Source organism: Ascaphus truei, chromosome 5, assembly GCF_040206685.1.
Source record: "Ascaphus truei isolate aAscTru1 chromosome 5, aAscTru1.hap1, whole genome shotgun sequence".
In the NCBI taxonomy this organism is placed as follows: Eukaryota; Metazoa; Chordata; class Amphibia; order Anura; family Ascaphidae; genus Ascaphus; species Ascaphus truei.
The window spans coordinates 290,558,068-290,575,964 of NC_134487.1; the positions used below are offsets into that span (position 1 = coordinate 290,558,068).

At 44.3% G+C, this 17,897-nt stretch overlaps 1 protein-coding gene across 13 annotated transcripts in view; it reads right to left on the reverse strand.

The window, feature by feature from the left end:
- DGKI (diacylglycerol kinase iota) overlaps positions 1-17,897 on the reverse strand; it is a 265,197-nt gene that overhangs the window by 87,426 nt on the left and 159,874 nt on the right. For all 13 annotated transcript variants that reach the window (XM_075602606.1, XM_075602603.1, XM_075602602.1 and 10 more), the window contains one exon: positions 11,782-11,882. In XM_075602606.1, the coding sequence (XP_075458721.1) occupies positions 11,782-11,882 (101 nt within the window). The remainder of the gene's footprint in view (positions 1-11,781; positions 11,883-17,897) is intronic.

Genomic DNA, 17,897 nt, shown 5'->3' on the forward strand with positions numbered 1-17,897 from the left:
AGTCTCTGACATCTTCTTACACTACATTAAAAGGCGTAGCCCCTCCAAGGACCCAAATTAACCAATGGCAGTGATATGTTTAACAGGTTACATCTGGGTGACTGATATATATATATATATATATATATATATATAAATATATATATATTTTTTTAACAAAACTCACGACAACTAGAATTATTTTATAAGCTAATATGTATACACAGCAAATAGAAATCCCACATGTGCGCACATCCACGTCTCAGACAGGCACACAACGCTGCCTTTCCCCATCATCTCTTAGCATACAATGCTTCCACTGAAGCCAGGGATTCTGGGAAATGATGACATGCAAAAGGTAACACTGTGTGCTCATTTGCATCATATCCATTTTAACATGGGCACTTTACACTTATGCCAGCCGCATTACACAGCTTTTCAGCACAGCCTAGGTTAAGGAAGTGCAGAGCCAGTAAACCCTGCTCACACACAATTATCTCGACCTTTTGGATCTCATCAGTGTGAGGATGGTTATACTGTGTGCTCATTTGCAGGTGATTTCCCAGAATCCCTGGCTGCAGTGGAAGATGTATGCGAAGAGATGACGGTGAAAGTCAGGGTTGCAGACCTGTCTGAGACGTGAATGTGCTCACAAGTGATATTTTCATTAGCTGTTTGCGGTGGATGTTTTTTGTCACCTTTTTAACCACCATAACTAATCTCCTGTTTGTAAACACTGGAAGTTGAGAAACGGAGGGATTTGGAGTCTTCGGGTTCCTCCCCATCTCCTTGTGATGTCACTATGTTTGCGGCACAAGCAAAGCCCCCGCTCCCCTCACTATCTTTATTACTAACAGGGACAGGGGTTAGAGTTTGAGTAAACGCCTGATCGGTAAAGCACTTCCCTATTCAGAGGACCCCAATGAAAAAATAAATCTCTCCTGATTTTCACAGAAACCAAAACAGGCAAATATTTGCTTTAGACATAGTCACATTTGTTTAAGGAAGAAACAGTTACATTAACAAACATTCAACATGTTTTTTTTTCTTTTCTCTCTTCATAATCTACCAGCGATTGCACTAGGCTGAGCCCACAGAAGGACCGACAGCGCTGAGCCGTGCGGGCGCTCCGCGATGAGCCCCATCATCCTCAATGAGGATGTCTTGAGAGGGGACTTCCGCAAGCGCCCGCAGGCGTGCTGAGGCGCAGGGATTTTCAGCCGACATCAGAAATTGTATCTGAGCGCGCTGTCGGCTAAAACACCCAATCGGAGCGAAGCAGCATCACGACGTTGGCGCCGTGACCTTGACGCTTCACGGGCTTTTGGACCCATGACGTCAGTGCTCCGCCTCCTGATCGCGCACGCTGGCTCGCCCGCAAGTCCATACAATCGCTCCTGATTGAGCAGGCGAGCCTCAGCGTCAGCGCGGAGGAGCGCTGTCGGTGCTTCTGTGGACGCAGCCTTAATCAGGGCCAAGCTATGAAATGAGCCAGCTCACTGTGCAGATCCAATTCAGCGGTTTCCCCAATTCCCAAGTGCACGCGCTACAAAACGTCCCCTCTGCACTTGGGAGAATAAAGCAGAGCACAGCAGAGGCAGGACAGGACCAGTGCCCCCATCTGGGCAATGAAGTCGTACACGTCATGCACGGCTCACTCTGTGGTTATTAACATGTTGGGTGCTGGTCCCTGAGTCAGTGATGGCGTTCCTTCACTGCAGAGATGTTCGCCCACCGATTGGTGTTTCAGTGCCACCGTGCCTGACACTTTAGTCCTTATTTACTCAGGTCTCCCAGCCGCAAAACTGGGGTAAAAACCGCGATAAAAGTAGCTCCAATTTATCGAAGAAAAGGAATCAGACGAAAGTGAGTGTTTGTCCTTTGATACATTTGGTGTGATTCCTTTCCGCTGATTCTGCCCCAGATCTGCATCCTGGAGACTTTTGTGAAAATACCTCTATATAACAAGATTAGCAATTTATTCCCAGGGATTGAAATGTCCCTATTCTCCCCTTGTAATGAACTAAATTAACTGTATAATAATACTGTAGTACATCTACAATCCTTCCATTTATCCCTAGGATAAACATACCCTATAGAAGCTCCACCCTACAGATTGTTACCATCCTCATGTTGTGTGGTGTCCATCCCTACCTTGCCCATCTCTAAATCACAAGCAACAAATTAGTCCTCCCTCACGGCCGCCATATCAACTCTGCCTGATCCACTGTGAGGGTCTCTGATTAGGAGTCAGTCTCAATGATTTGTAGCGTCAATGGCATCTCAATGATAACAGTTCCCAGTTTTCCATTGCAATACCTGCCTTGTAGTCACGGACATTCATTTGTGTGTGTTATGCTGCCATCTACAGTATTGGTTATTTAAGAAATTACTTTAGACTCCATGGCGCAGCTCCACAAAGCTCTGTTAACTCAGGACTCATAACCTCATGTTATCAAAAACCAGTAACAGACATTATGTTCCCCGAGGTAACGTGAATCCACAAAGCTAACTATGTGCAAAACAACAGCCGTTATTGATCTCATTATCATAAGCTTAGCAGCACATTAATTTAACACCGAGTCGAATTCCACCTGTTTTACCTGGAATATGGGATTGGGGGGGAGAGAGCTCTCTCTGCTGTTTTGAGTGCAGGGATTTTTCCCGCGTGAGCTGCAAGCTCCCGTAAAAAAAATAATGTCTGTGTGTGTGGATTGAAGGGAGAGGGGAAAAGAAGAGGCGAGTGGTTTGAATTCCCCAGAGCGCCTAATACTTCCAGCCAAGCCTGGACTCTTGGCCTCCTTTCACATTCCTGTTGGCGGCACTATTATACACCAAGTATCACAAGTGCGCTGTCGAGGTGTCACATTCGACTTCCCTCTCACATTCTCCTCTCACTTTCACAACGTCGCTAAAACGTGTCGTTTTTACCTCTGTAACGTTGCAAAGATTCGCCCTTTCATCTGTCCCCCTACTGCAAAAACTCTAACACAGGCCCTCATTCTCTCCCGCCTGGACTACTTTAACCTTGTACTGTCCGGCCTTCCTGCCTCTCACCGGTCTCCCCTACAATCTATCCTTAACGCTGCTGCTAGAATCACTTTACTCTCTCCTACTGTAAATCTGTCTCAGTGTCTCCCCTGCTGAAATCCCTCTCCTGGCTTCCTATCAAATCCCATATTACTTACAAAATGTCCGTCTCTTTTAAGGCTCTTCTGCCCCTCCTTACATCTCAGCCGTAGTCTCCCGCTATAGACCTGCCAGACTCTTGCTTTCTGCGTAAGGATGTCTTCTTTCTACCCCCTTTGTATCTAAAGCCCTCCCTTGCCTAAAACCTCTCACTCACTGCCCAACACCACTGGAATCCCCATCCCCTCAATATCCGACTAGCACCCTCTCTCTCCACCTTTAAGACCAATTTAAAAACCCACCTCTGTAACAAAGCATATGGGTAGCTCCGCTGGCTGATACTATACATCTCAGATGCACTGACCCCTTGCAGATGCACTTACCAAAGCGTGTAAGTTCTCCCTTATTACCCCTTAGATTGTAAGCTCTTTGGGGCAGGGACTCCATTTCCTAATGTTACTGTCATGTCTGAAGCGCTTATTCCTACTATGTGTTATATTATTATGTCACGTGTATTACTGCTGTGAATCGCTATGTACATAAATGGAGCTATATGAATAAAGATATACATACATACATACATGCATACATACATACATACATACATACATACATACATGCATACATACATGCACACTGTGTTTGCACAGAGCACGAAGGCACTTATTCATCCTTTCCATGGGGAGAGACAACAAGAGCGGCGTTGGATGTCCTGGTTCAGCCAGTGACTAAAGACCCCTTACAGACCCAGGTTGGATGACAGAAGACCTCCAAGTCGAAGTCTCCACTCAAAAGCACAGCTGCACAAGTGGTACTGGGCACAGTACAAGCAGGAACTTATGCCGGCCTTTTGCCCAAAGAGGACCTGAAAGGACGCACCTGCACAGCGGGCAAAACACTTCTGACCCAGGAAACTGTTAACAAGCGAGCACATACTGTACACTTGGGCTGCACAACAAAAAGAGGGTTCAACCCATGCATTAACTATAACAGACGTGGTTACAGGGCACACTGCCTTTGCATATCAGCGCCTGTTATTATAGCCAACATACGGGCCTGTTACAGCTGAAAACAGCACTTACAACACGCCATTAGCGAGCATTAAAGATACACGTTGGCACTTCACGATGTGTTAACTTACGGTATCTCCTTGTTACGTCAATAACGGAGCTTTGTGTATGCGGGGCGCTTACGCCCATCCATATGACTAGGAGCTGAGGCTTCCTAAATCTTAGCACCTTTTTGTGGATCTGGGCCAATGTGGCTGTTTCCCACAGCTGTCTGTCTGTCCTCTGTATGAAGCGGGGACAGAGTTTCTGTATAAGTGTTGCAGGGTCACACGACATGAGGACAAAATAATACTATTTTGTGGCCCAGAACCCTCAAATCACACAGATTTCAGTCCTTGCAGTGTGACATCTGTCACAGGAGGGTGTAAATAATCCAACATTCTGGGAATCCCAATAATATTGTGTGAGCCTCCTTTTAGTAACCTAAACCAGGTTAAAAAAAAGATAAAATATCCATCAAATTGAACCCTTGTTAAATTCAACTGGGTGAGGTACTCATCCTATACTTCGAGCTATATTTATCCATTGGAAGGCAAACACAAAACCCCCGTGAAACGGATAGTGACAGTTGATGGCAGAAAGGCAATTCTCAGAATTAATTTCGTTTTCATTGACAATGTTTACCCCAAATAACCACTTGTCCCTTTTAACCACTTTGTTGCTAGACGAACCAGCAATGCATTGCAAAGCAGATATTATTCTGTTCCCCAATCTCTCCCTGTCTCCACTTTAAGGCCCAGCTTTACCAGCAGGTTGATGTAGCTGTGTTAAGAATTGGCGTTATGAAACAAAAATGGGATTGCGGTGATTTGTTCTTTGGAATTACCGCCGTGTTCGCTAAGGGTTATTTATCTGTGATCTGCGCTGGTGATGCGATTGTGCAAGGAGAGAAAGATATCACCATTTTCTACCATAGCATTAGGCAACGGGGCTTCTTACAAAATCCTATAACAGAACATTATTTAACCCCTTATCACTGCTTTAATGCTGGCAACGTGGCTTTAGTGCAGAGATGGACAACTCCAGTCCTCAAGAGCCACCAAGAAATCAGGTTTTAAGGATATCCCTGCTTCAGCATAGGTGGCTCAATCAGTGGCTCAGTCTTCGACTGAGCTTAAGCAAGTACAGCCTGACAACCTGGCCTGTTGGTGGCCCCTGAGGACTGGAGTTGCCCGCCCCTGCTTTAATGAATAGATCGATAACCAAATTTGGCAGTAAACACAGATACCAATTGTTTCACTCATTGACTTTCCCCGAATCTAGGCCTACGTATTCTAAACCTTAGCGGCACTTTCTGTTTTCAACATTCTGTTGTGTTTATGGCTTTCAAAATTCAGGCTTGGATATTTCCCACAGACAGGGAATTTCTTTAGGATTAAGTCTCTGACATGGAAATAAAAGGAAATACAGAGATAATTTAAAACAAAAACACACCGCTCGTCAAAACGCTCGAGCGGTTATTTCTAAGGGCTGATATCTGGTGGTATTTGGGAGCACAAAGTGTAGGAGAGGCAATTAACACATATATATATATATAGTCTCTATCGCATGTGGACTGTTTATTCTGGGAGCCAGCAAGATTTGAGTATACTCTGATACCTGTTCCTGTGAGTGGTGAAACCTTTGATGTGGATCTACTTTCCCGGGAGACCTAACCGGAAGCAGAAGTGCGTCATCATCTGGACACAAGGTCCTGTTCCCGATCTGATTCCCCACCCCCGATGCCACTGCTGGCTCTGTACCCATGTCCTACATGCGCATGTCCTAGCTACCATTGTGAGTAACCATTTTACCTTCTTTTCATTAAAACCCATTTTTAATAATTAATAATAATTGTTTGTTCTTGTATAGCGCTGCTAGTTTTTACGTAGCGCTTTACAGAGACATTTTGCAGACAGTCCCTGCCCTGTGGAGCTTACAATCTATGTTTTTGGTGCCTCCAGAGCAACGTACGTTTCGGACCAACAAGAGCTTGAGAAAGGACCTTGTTGGTCCGAAACGTACGTTGCTCTGGAGCATGTTGGTTGCCTGATGTTTCATTAAATTACTATTCTTCGTTTGAGTGTGCTGCAGACCTTTTTTTGCTGGGTATATATATATATATATATATATATATATATATATATATATATATATATATACACATATACATATACATTTGTAATTGAACACGCATGCACACACACACACCCTTCTCTAACCGACTGATCAAGTGGGGTAGTGCGAGTTCATTCGTTCATTCAGTGTAGAGTAGGTACAGCCAATTGAGTTGCTTGATAGGAGTTGACACTTCTATCTTTAATTCTAATTCTGTTGGCCTCTCTCCTAATTTATGTTGACGCTCTTCAGTAGAACGCAGGAGTGTGAGGACAAACCCGATAAGGCTTGTACAGAGATGCTAGGCTGGTCGTTCAAGGTCGGGATGAGAAGTATATTCATTGTAAGGAGACATGGTACAAGCTCCAAATTAATTGTTTGGGAACTGGAGAAATCCACTTTTGAGACAGTGAATGAATGAAAAAGTTGGTATGAATTGGGGGAGCGGTTAATCTGAACGCCATGATTTGAATCAGACAGTAAAGAGAAGTGTATAAAGCTGATTGTTTTCATATATTTCTTGTAATGGATCTGTCATATCACTGGTACGCTGGGCTTTTTAGTGCAGTAATAACACTTTATATACCTGAGCAAAACCTACTTGGACATTTTGTCGAGCATTTAATAACAGTGCCATTTTTTGGCACCCAAATAAGCAGCTGATTGATTATTACTAAGTAGCCAACATTAATCTCGGACACAAGGAACCACTACATTCTCATCTCTCATAATACACTTTTTTTCTTTCTTTAAAAAAATAAATAAAAATGGATTCATGTTTTTTCTGTGCTGTACATTGTAGATTACACTTATTGCAAAAAAAAGGTTTCAAAGAGCTTTTCCCTCTTAATGATCCAACGGGTCCTAGTACGCATTGCCAAGTGTTCATTTCAGGCCCATCTGGCAACTAGTACTAGACATAGTAGCACTCCATTTCTAATAAGCGCTTTGACTAGTAGTTATTTCCAGGTTGTCCTCTTGCTGTGTGTGGAACTAGAGTGCATCTTCAGTAATCAGCATCAATACACAACGTTCTGACTTTTCTATCTCTTTGGAACCAGTGAAGCTTGGCTTCGTCCGTCCAAACGATGCAGTGATTTTGTTGCAGTTGGTAGCAGCCCTGGGGGCCGGCATTACACTCCTACAGCCGTGCTGTTAATGCTGATTCGAGTCACCACCGTTTTTAATCTTGTCCTATCCGCACGGTCCAGTGATCTCACAGCTCAGGTTTTAATCAGCCCCTCTCCCCTCGGCAGCCTGCCATCTTATCGTTATGGTTATCGGCAAGACTGGAAATGAAGGCCCTAATTACTTTAATTACGAAATGTGCCGGCCGGGATTGAAAGGGCTGAGACGCGCCCTGGGTTCAAATGAGGCTCTTTTCATCACAGAGAGGGAAGCAGGGGAGGAGAGGATGGGAAAGCAGTGAAGAGTAGTTCTGATTCTTACAGAAAACCCACCCCCTTTTCATATTAGTTTCCTCCTCTTGCCCTCGGATATTAATGAGGAATGGTGTTACTATACTGGGTCAATATGTACCAGCATGCGTATCATTAGTCTAACCTTGACTATGAAGTCTAATAAAAAATAGGTCAAGCAATATTTTGATGTATTCAGCGCTGTACATAGCATAGCATGAAAGCATTCTAGAGTGGGACTAAAATATGAGGGCATTTTCGAGGAAGAGCAAAGAGATGAGGCCATTCCAGAAGGGGAACAAAGGAGATCAGGACATTCCAAAAAAGCAAGGGAGATTAGGCTATTCTAAGAAGAACAGAGGAGATAAGGGCATTCTAGAAGAAGCACAAAGGTGATTAGGGCATTCTAGAAGAAGCACAAAGGCGATGAGGGCATTCTAGAAGATGCGCAAAGGAGATGAGGGCCTTCAAGAAAAAGAACAAAAGCAATGAGGGCATTCTAGAAAAAAAATAACAAAGGCGAAGGAGCATTCTAGAAAAATAACAAAGGTGATGAGGGCATTCTAGAAAAAGAACAAAGGTGATGAGGGCATTCTAGAAAAACAACAACGGCGATGAGGGCATTCTAGAAAAAGCACAACGGAGATGAGGGTATTCTAGAAAAAGAACAAAGGCAATGAGGGCATTCTAGAACAAGAACAAGGTGAGATGCAAGACGTGAGCAAGGCACTATAGATAGAGAGCAAGACCTTGATATTCGTCTCAACACCCCTTTCTCTTTCTGAAGGAGAACACAACAAACAAGCATAGGACATTCTGTGGGGAAGCTAGAAGATATCAGTGCATTGTAGAAGGTGTACAGAATGTGATGGGGTTATTGTGGAGGGATATAAAGGAGAACTGAAGGCATTCTCAAAGTTCAACAGGATGATTTGGGGCATTCTAACAAAGAAAACGAAAAAAATTCAGAAGTAAGCCCTAGAAGAGCTGTGTTCACCATAGAAAGTGAGCAGGGTGGAATGGGGGCATTCTAGATGAAGAGCAAGTCAAGTGGAGAACATTCTCAAAAGTCAAAATATTTATGGAAGGGTGAGCTAGACACTATAAACAATTTATGGACAATGCAGACCATTGCACGCCAAGCTATTATCCACCTAGAATAAGACCAGGGTTACAGTAGTAGTGGACATTATAGAATGATACAACGCCTCTCTTATTCTGTGCTCCTTGTACCCTCATTGCCAGCCCATATTTGCTGTGTATAATAAGAAAAGTTGGAAGTCAGCATTTTCCAACTTTAATCAACAGGAACAATGACGCCGTGTCAGCGCGGCGTGAAAGGGTTACATGTATTTTCTTGTAATTGCTCAAGAGTTCTGCAGCATCTCTGCTGCTTAAAAACAGTCGTGCTTGTAACTCTCAACTTGCTATGAATAATGAGTCCAGGGGACGAACACGACTCTATTAAACTGTTATCAGCAGTGTTGATTAATGACTTCTACCATCACCCAGAGAGGGACTTCATTATGCGTCTAGCACTGGCAGCGTGTGGAGAGAGCAGTGCCCCCAGTTGGATTTGGTACATGGTACAAAGCAATTAGGCTGTGTATGGAAGGGGGGAGTGATAACTTTCCTAAGGGTTTCGGCTCCTTCCATCATGTGTTCAGTCCTTGAGATGCACTTTGGGGCAGGATCGGCTCTTACAGTGTGACTGTTATGGCTCATACCGTGCATGCAGCATATTACACATTCAAGACGCGAGTGAAACTATAACACAGGGGCAAGATATCAGCATAAGACAAGAGGGTGTGGGATGGAAATGGCTGTGTTTATACTCAAAGTAGACATGCTAAAGATTATGTAGAGGAGGGATAGTACATTAAGTTAATTTGGCCCACCCACAATAAGGACCTCTGGCGGTGAAGAGGTTAAGCGCCAGCGTAGTTATTGGGTAATTTACATGTGTTTTTAACCCATTTGCTGACGAAGGGGGCTGTTGCCCATTGCAGAGACATTTGTTGCAGCGAAGGGTTTAAAGCAGGGGTCTCAACTCCAGTCCTCAAGCCCCCCACCTCCCCCCAAACAGATCAGGTTTTAAGGATACCCCTGCTTCAGCACAGGTGACTCAACCAGTGGAGAAGCAGGGACTGATTGAGCCACCTGTGCTGAAGCAGGGATATCCTGAAAACCCGGCCTGTTGGGAGTCTTGAGGATTGGAGTTGAGGACCCCTGGGTTAAAAGTATCATCGCAACATCTAGAGGAGTTGCAGAAAGCACTCAGCCATCTATCATTAATCCTATCACTCAACCCTTTTGCAGTCAGAGGGGAAGCAATATGTTGCCAGCCTTTGTCAGCAGTGGAAGGTGGTGTGTCCCAATTCAGAATAGATTCAATTTGCCCATTTCCCCAAGAGATTGATTCATTTGCACAAATCCTTCACTGGAATATAAGCGCTCCCCGAGATGTTGCAGTGAAGTGTGTGACCAGAATAATAAAAAAAATAAAACAGGAAAAATAAAGGCTAATTATACAACATAAATACTTTTTGATTGACCTTCATCATGATCAAGAATTCCTACAATCTTCAATAGTACTTACTTCTGGCCTCAATACTGTTACACTGGATAAGGGGGCGTATGTCATGATTCAGCAGACAAGAAATTATTATTGAAGTCAACGTTAAAGAGGCAATTCAAGTGGCACTTAAAAAATATATATTTTTGGTTTTAATATATGCAGCCATTTATTACCTTTATTGAAAACGAATTACCTAGGCTGCCGATCGTTTCGTTCTCCCGTGATCGATCAGCAAAAATCCTGCTTCCCGTGGTTCACTAAATGGCTGCCTTTCGGTTTCAATCAATCCTTCTCTCAGTTTAACTCAGCAGCTACAATGTATTCTTATATTACAAAGGTAACATTATCTATTGTTACAGTTTGCAGCTCAAACTGCTGGGAATATTGGCAACAAATGATCACAAACAGGAAAGTGTTGCCAAGAACTTGCCCTGCTGGGGAACTGTGCTAAAGCCTGCTATAGAAATCAAAGGATGATTAGTATATTAAAACGCAGAAAAAAATGGCATTACATGAAAAAAAAAAAGTAGCAAATATTCTCTAATACTACAGAACTGATTTATTTAAAAAAAAAAAAAAAAAAAAAAAACACATGTAGGATATTGCTTGGATTGCTCATTAAAAGCTGTAGATAAGTGGTTTAAGTTTTGTGATGGACTAACAAAGCTGCGAGGAACTTCAAGATTCTACACCTTGTTATCCAACTGATACACATGGTGCCTTCTGCTGGGACGCGTGTGGCCATTCCCTTTCCATCCACCACATTGTATCAACAATGGGAAACAATGCGTCGCTTTTCCAGGCTCTGGAATGGAAAGCGCGTTTTCTAGCTCAGGATAAAAATCAGGTCATCTAAAGGTCAATTATACAACATAAACCTTTTTGTTTATTGAATAAGTTGTGCTGTACCTGAGAGATGACTTGAAGATCAGGCAAAACTGACGCCTTTGTGCTCATATTAAGTGTCTTTTTAACCACAGGAACCCTTCATGGAGGCATAATGACCGTGGAACCCCTTGAAAATGTTATTGTTACTCTGTGGAACCCCTTAACATTTTTATTGGGACTTTGTGAACCCCAAACTTGTTGATTCTGCATTATGTATGGAATACTAAGCGCTATGTACATTAATAGCGCTATATAAATAAAGAGATACAATACAATACTACTATTGTAGGACTCAAATATATATCTGTATATTTTTTTCTTAACAAACTAAATTTTCTACATTATATTTAATTTGGAATAGCATAGTATAACATTTAATAACATTTTTTTTATAAATTATGACATTGACAAATAGGGCGAAACAATATTATTGGGTCTAAAAGAATAAAGGGCCATATTCAAGAAGTTGTGCTATTTCATAAGACACGTTCTGCCTGGACGCATGTGACCACTCACTATCCATTCATCCCATCAACAATGTAAATCAATGCATTGCTTTTCTAAGCTCTTGATTGCAAAGCTCAGAAGAGTTTCATTATAAGTTGGATTTAGTGAAACTTACAAGCATCTCGTAGCTTCTCCTTGTCGTAATGCAGTCCCTCATATTCATGCACACGGATTCTGTTGACTCGGATACGTAGTCGATCTGGCACAGAGTGTGGGCTGCAAGGTGAGCAAAGAAACAAGAAAGGAATAAGTACATTGTGTATGGCTTCTTTCCGGGTTCACCGTGGGAGGATAACAAGGAACATATAAATTAGCCTAAAATCTAGAGAAATAACATAAGAACAAAACCTGGAGATATATGGATACATTAATCATGGTCTCCCACCCCAAGTTAGGGGGAAATCCAAGCAATCCCCTTTATTAGAACATAAATCAGGAAGGGAAAAGAAAAGTCACATTTATGCTGATCTAAACCGGTAAGGAATTTAAGGTAAGAAGATGCACCCATTGAATAGTCTCCTATGGCCTACTGCATCAAGACTTTCTCCACCTGTGGTCCTAGAACATACATTTTGCAAGAAAAAGTGCTAACTTATGGACCTAATAACCAAATACATAAAGTGATGTATCCCAAAACCAGATACATAGCCATCAACCAATCACACTAAGGTGTTGACTTATTAGCAAGAGATGAATGCATGTACCCATTAACCAATGGCACTAAGCCATGACTCTAGCAATGAATTCTACCTACTGTTCGTCTCAAGAAACTCTAGGGTCCCGGACACCACTTAACACACTGCACTGTGACATGGGTCTATCAACCAATGGTACAAGACATGGACCTCTCAGACAATAGGAGTGAGCAATGAAGAGCTGGCCCAGTGCTAAGTCATTGGGAGCTCTCATAATGACTGTCAAGGATAGCTCAATGCTAGTGATCCAGTGACCTTTTAAACAATGAGTCTGCACCATTCACTACACCCACCAAAACTTCCCACACTCTGCATCTGCGTTGATAGTTTAAGCGAAGGCTCTCTATAACTGAGGTCAGAAGCAGATCCTTAAGTTGAGAAAACAATTACTGTTATGTGAGGCAAAGACTGAAGCGGCAGTATTCTATAATACGTTGCCATATTTACGCTCTATTGTGCATTTTGGGGCCTACCAATTAGTGCTAAAGAAACAGGACAGCTTGTAGTATACAGTATTGTATGGTCCCTGGGGAATGGGGAAATCAAGCGATTTGCCCAAAATCAAAAGTGTCTGGCACCAAGAAGTGCATTACCACTTTGGTAGCAAATGGGTTAAAATTGAATGATAATGGATTACATAACCCTGCTTTAAGACACAAGACTCTTCTTTTTATGATGTATGTTTGTAAAGTAGTAGCAAAGGCAGAGAAAGCAAAGGGGTTAAAGACAGAGGAGGAGTAGGTGTTAGTCTGTGGTGCTCCGTCTTTGATGTCACTGTTGTAAGCACCAATAAAAGCATCGAAACAGGGGCAGTGATACAGAAATGGGATAGAAAGAAATACAATGTGAAGGGGAACACAGTCAAATAGAAGCAGAACATATAAAAAGCCAGAACATGTATGAAAAATAATAGATCGATAGATCAATAGATTGGTTGAATTAGAAAGATAGATGATAGATTGTCCGGGGGTCTTCAAAGAGCGATATTGGAGTATCACGCCTGATCTGGCTGTAAATGCCATTGACTTAAATGGAAGTTACTGCCAGATCGAGCTCAATACCCCGCATTTTGCTTTGACGACTCCCGACCAAAGGCGGAAATAGATACATGGAGGCAGAGATACAGAGATAGATGAGGTCGAGAGACAGATGGAGATAAAGGGGCAGATTAGTTAAGCAGCAGTACAGGTTAGCGCACCCAATTAAGTGTTAACTCGCGTTCAAGTCAACAGGAGCTGTCGCAGGATCGGGCGCACTAACCCGTGCAAGTGATGGATGAATCTGCCCCATAGAGCAAGGGTGTTCAACTCCAGTCCCCAAGACGCCCACACCCCACCAACAAGGAAGGTTTGAGGGATATCCCAGCCACAGCACAGGTGGCGCAATCAAAGACTGAGTCACTGATTGAGCCACCTGTGCTGAAGCAGGGCTATCCTTAAAACCTGACCTGTTGGGGGGGTCTTGAGGACTGGAGTTGAGCCCCCCTGCCATGGAGAGAACGAAAGAGAAAAAGGGAGAGTGAGAGATTCGATTTAAGACTTTTATGATACAGAAATGAAAAATGCTAAATGTGTAAACGGCAGAGAAGCAGATCTCCTCTGGGGGATTGTCTTCTTGTTGTGGCGAAATAACGAACAAGCCGCGGAGAAAACAAACATGCAAAACTAATTTAATGTTCTCCGGCTTCCAAACAATCGGGTGAAAGCTGAATGATTCTCATTACCTCTATCTGGTCCAGAATGTAAATGAGCCTTTAATTAAGGTTGTGCTACAACATTCTCATCAATGTTCATAGGACCTCCCAGGCAGTCATTGTCTAAAGAATGTTTGGATATTCAAATATAGAATACATTGTATATCATTATAACGACATAATCATAGGTCTGTCTCTCTGTCTCTCACACAGATACATGCAGGTGATACGCATATATATCTATTCACCCGATCCTCACTCTTGCAATCCAGTCCCAAGTCTCAGATCCAGGTCTCAGATCACCTCCCGGCTATATCCTTGTGGATGGTGCTCCGCTGCCTTAAACGTAATATGTCTAAAATTGAGCTCCTCATATTTTCCCCTATATCTGGCTTAATATAGGCGGTTCTCACTTACCAACATCCCGCTTACCGACGGATGCCTTATCCGATGCCGCATTATGCAGTCCGCCGGACGCATTATCCGACGTCTGGCCCGCTTATCCGATGGTCAACGCCGCCCATAAACATGGACCCGCAATCCGACGGTCCGTTAACCTACGGCGGTTTGCGGGACGCATTCCGTCGGATAAGCGAGGACCGCCTGTACCCCATTTTTCCATCATAGTAAACAAATACTCTACCTAATACTGCTAACAGGCCTCCTTGCTCCCCAAATTTCTCCTTTGCAATCTATCCAAAACAGTCTCTGCTCCTCTCCTCCTTAAATCCCTCGCCTGACTTCCCATCAAATGTCGGATCACCTTCAAAGTTCTCCTCCTTACCTTTTTAAGACTCCCCATTCACCTGCTCCTTCCTGCATATTATCTTTGATCTCTCGTTATGCGCTAGCTCGTTTCCTGCACTCTGCCCATAACTGTCTCCTTTACACTTCTTTCATCCCTCTCGCTCTCTCTCTCTCTCTGTTTCTTATAACAGGATGACACCCTTGTTTTCTTATAATAGGATGACACCCTTCATAGAACAAAATCAGGAAGCTAGTAGAGATATGTAGTGTTGCTGGCAGGGTCTGCGCTGGCCTTTTGCCCGGCTGCTTTCAATAAAGATGGCGTCCCACAAAATGAGAACATTCAAACTGAAATGAATGTTATGCTACACAGTATGGAGAAATATCTCATATAAATATGATACAGTATTATCATATTTCACAGCGCAGTACTATGTGGAACAGAGGACAATAACAAAAAGAGTACATATAAGTTAGGCTAATAGGAAGTAAGTATACTCAATATATGGGAGAAGTAGCGGTTCAGTTATTAACGACGCGGAGTCTGTAATCAACAACACTGAGTATAAATCAGGGGTGTCAGCTCCTTGTGACCTTGGGGAAGTCACTTTATCTCCCTGTGCCTCAGGCACCAAAATCATAGATTGTAAGCTCATCTGGGCAGGGACTGTGTCTGGAACAATCTTATGTACAACGCACTATACTGTAATTGAGAAGCGCTTTGAGTGCCAGAAAGAGAAAAGCGCTATATGAAATAAAGTTGTTAATATTAATATATTGTGATCGGCATCTAAACACTGGTTTACAAAATGATGTTTCTATATTGGCCAGTTTGCTGCTTTCTGAGCTCTTACAGTGGATATTTACTATACTGCATCCCCTCTGATTTTATACACTACTAGCTGAGAGCCCCGGCGTTGCCCGGGATGTTTGTGGTGTGGGTGTGGCATTTGGGTGGGGAGTGGTCCACACGGCCCATGTGCGGTGGTAGTGCTGCTGTGGCTGTACTGATGGTGATTGTATCGGTGTGCTGATTTGGGAGGGTTTGGTGCTGATGTGGGGGTGCGGATGTGGGTGTGCCGATGGGGGAGGTGCAAAGGTGGCGATGTGTGGGTGCTGATGGTGTTGATGGAGGCTGGGAGCCGAGAATGCCAGTGTGCTGGGGGGGCATGGGATACCGGTGTGCTGATGTGGTGGTGCTGGGGATAGTGTGTGTGTATACATGTTTGTGTGTATACATTGTATGTGTGTGTGTGTGTGTACGTGTGTGTGTATACATGTGTGTGTATGTATACATGTGTGTATGTATACATTGTGTGTATGTATATATTGTGTGTATACAACATGTTTGTGTGTGTATACACATGTGTGTATGCACATGTGTGTGTATACACATGTGTGTGTGTATACATGTGTGTGTATACACGTGTGTGTGTATACACGTGTGTGTGTATACGTGTGTGTGTATACGTGTGTGTGTATACATGTGTGTGTGTATACATTATGTGTATGTATACCTGTGTGTGTATACGTGTGTGTGTGTACGTGTGTGAGTGTATGTCTCCATGTGTGTGTGTACGTGTCTACGTGTACATGTGTGTGTGTGTATGTGTACATGTGTGTGTGTCTACGTGTACATGTGTGTGTCTACGTGCGTGTGTGTACGTGTGTGTACGTGCGTGTGTGTCTACGTGTGTGTGTGTGTGTGTGTACGTGTGTGTGTGTGTGTCTACGTGTGTGTCTAGGGGTGGGTGAGGGGAGGTGAAGGGGGGTGAGGGTTGGGTGAAGGGGGGTGAGGGTTGGGTGAAGGGGGGTGAGGGGAGGTGAATGCCGCTCACTCACCCGTCCGGAAGCTCCCACGTGGATCTGAGGCGGGAGGCAGCGTGTTGTGGCCGCTCCCCCGCTGTGTCCCGGGCACTCGCTCCCCCGCTGACTGTAGTAGCGCTGGGGGGGGGGGCTGAAAGCGCGGGAGACACGGGGAGAGGAGGAGGTGCGCGCGGGTGTGGAGGCTGATGTTTGGGGAGGAAGAGGCGGAGGCTCCGGGACCGGCGGGTATGTGAGCCCCACCCCCCGGGTTATACATTTATACATGCTGCTAATGTACACCCCCCCCCCCCCCTACTGTGTGTGTGTGTGTGTCCCTGTGTGTGTGTGTTTGTGTCCCTGTGTGTCCTTTGGCCCGTCACTCCGCCTCAGGCCAATGAGAGGTGTGCGGGGGCGGGCCAAGGGACCAATGAGATTTCCCCTAGGGACACCGGACATCCAGGCAGGCAGGCAGGCAGGCAGGCAGGCAGGCATACAGTGCTTTCACTAATATAGTATAAGATGAAATGAAATATATCAGAGCTGCAGGAGTACCTTTATGGTAAGAACACTGCTGCTAAAGCAGCTGAAATTTGAGTGCATGCTCTTCGTACCAGCGACACATTATACAAAATGCCACGTATACTGCTGGGTGCAGTGTTAGCGTCGTAGAAGACAAAAGAAATATGCTGTAGACCAGCGGTGCGCAAACTGGAGGGCGCGACCCCCAGGGGGGCACGAGACTGCCGACGGGTGGGCACGGGGTTTACAGAGGCCCTGCGCGCTTCTGCGAAGTGCCGGGGGAGCTGCAGGGCCTCTGTAAACCTTTACTTACCAAGGCTCCGGCGGCTTCCTTCCTGCGTCGCCATGGCAACGCGGTGTCAAAATGACGCCGCGAGGTCATGTGACGTCACATTGCTATGGCAACGTGACGTCATGACGCCGGAGTGCAGGTAAGTGGGAGTTAGGGGGGGCGCGGTAGTGAGGGGACCGCCGGCAGGGGGGCGCAGGGAAAAAAGTTTGCGCCCCCCTGCTGTAGACTATGTGCAATAATTAATATCCAACATAAGCATTAAAAGAATAGATACACAAAACAGCAAAATCAGGTAAGCATTGTATCTGATATTTGTGTTTGTAAATTAGAACCTCTCTACCCTCCCCCCCCCCCCACCCCCCAGAGACTTAAATTATCCCATGACATATCAAAGAAGGCAGACTCGCCACGTCTGTGAAGTCTGGCTTTAAAGGTGCAATCCCACATAGCTAACCAAAAAACTAATGATCTGTCTTCCT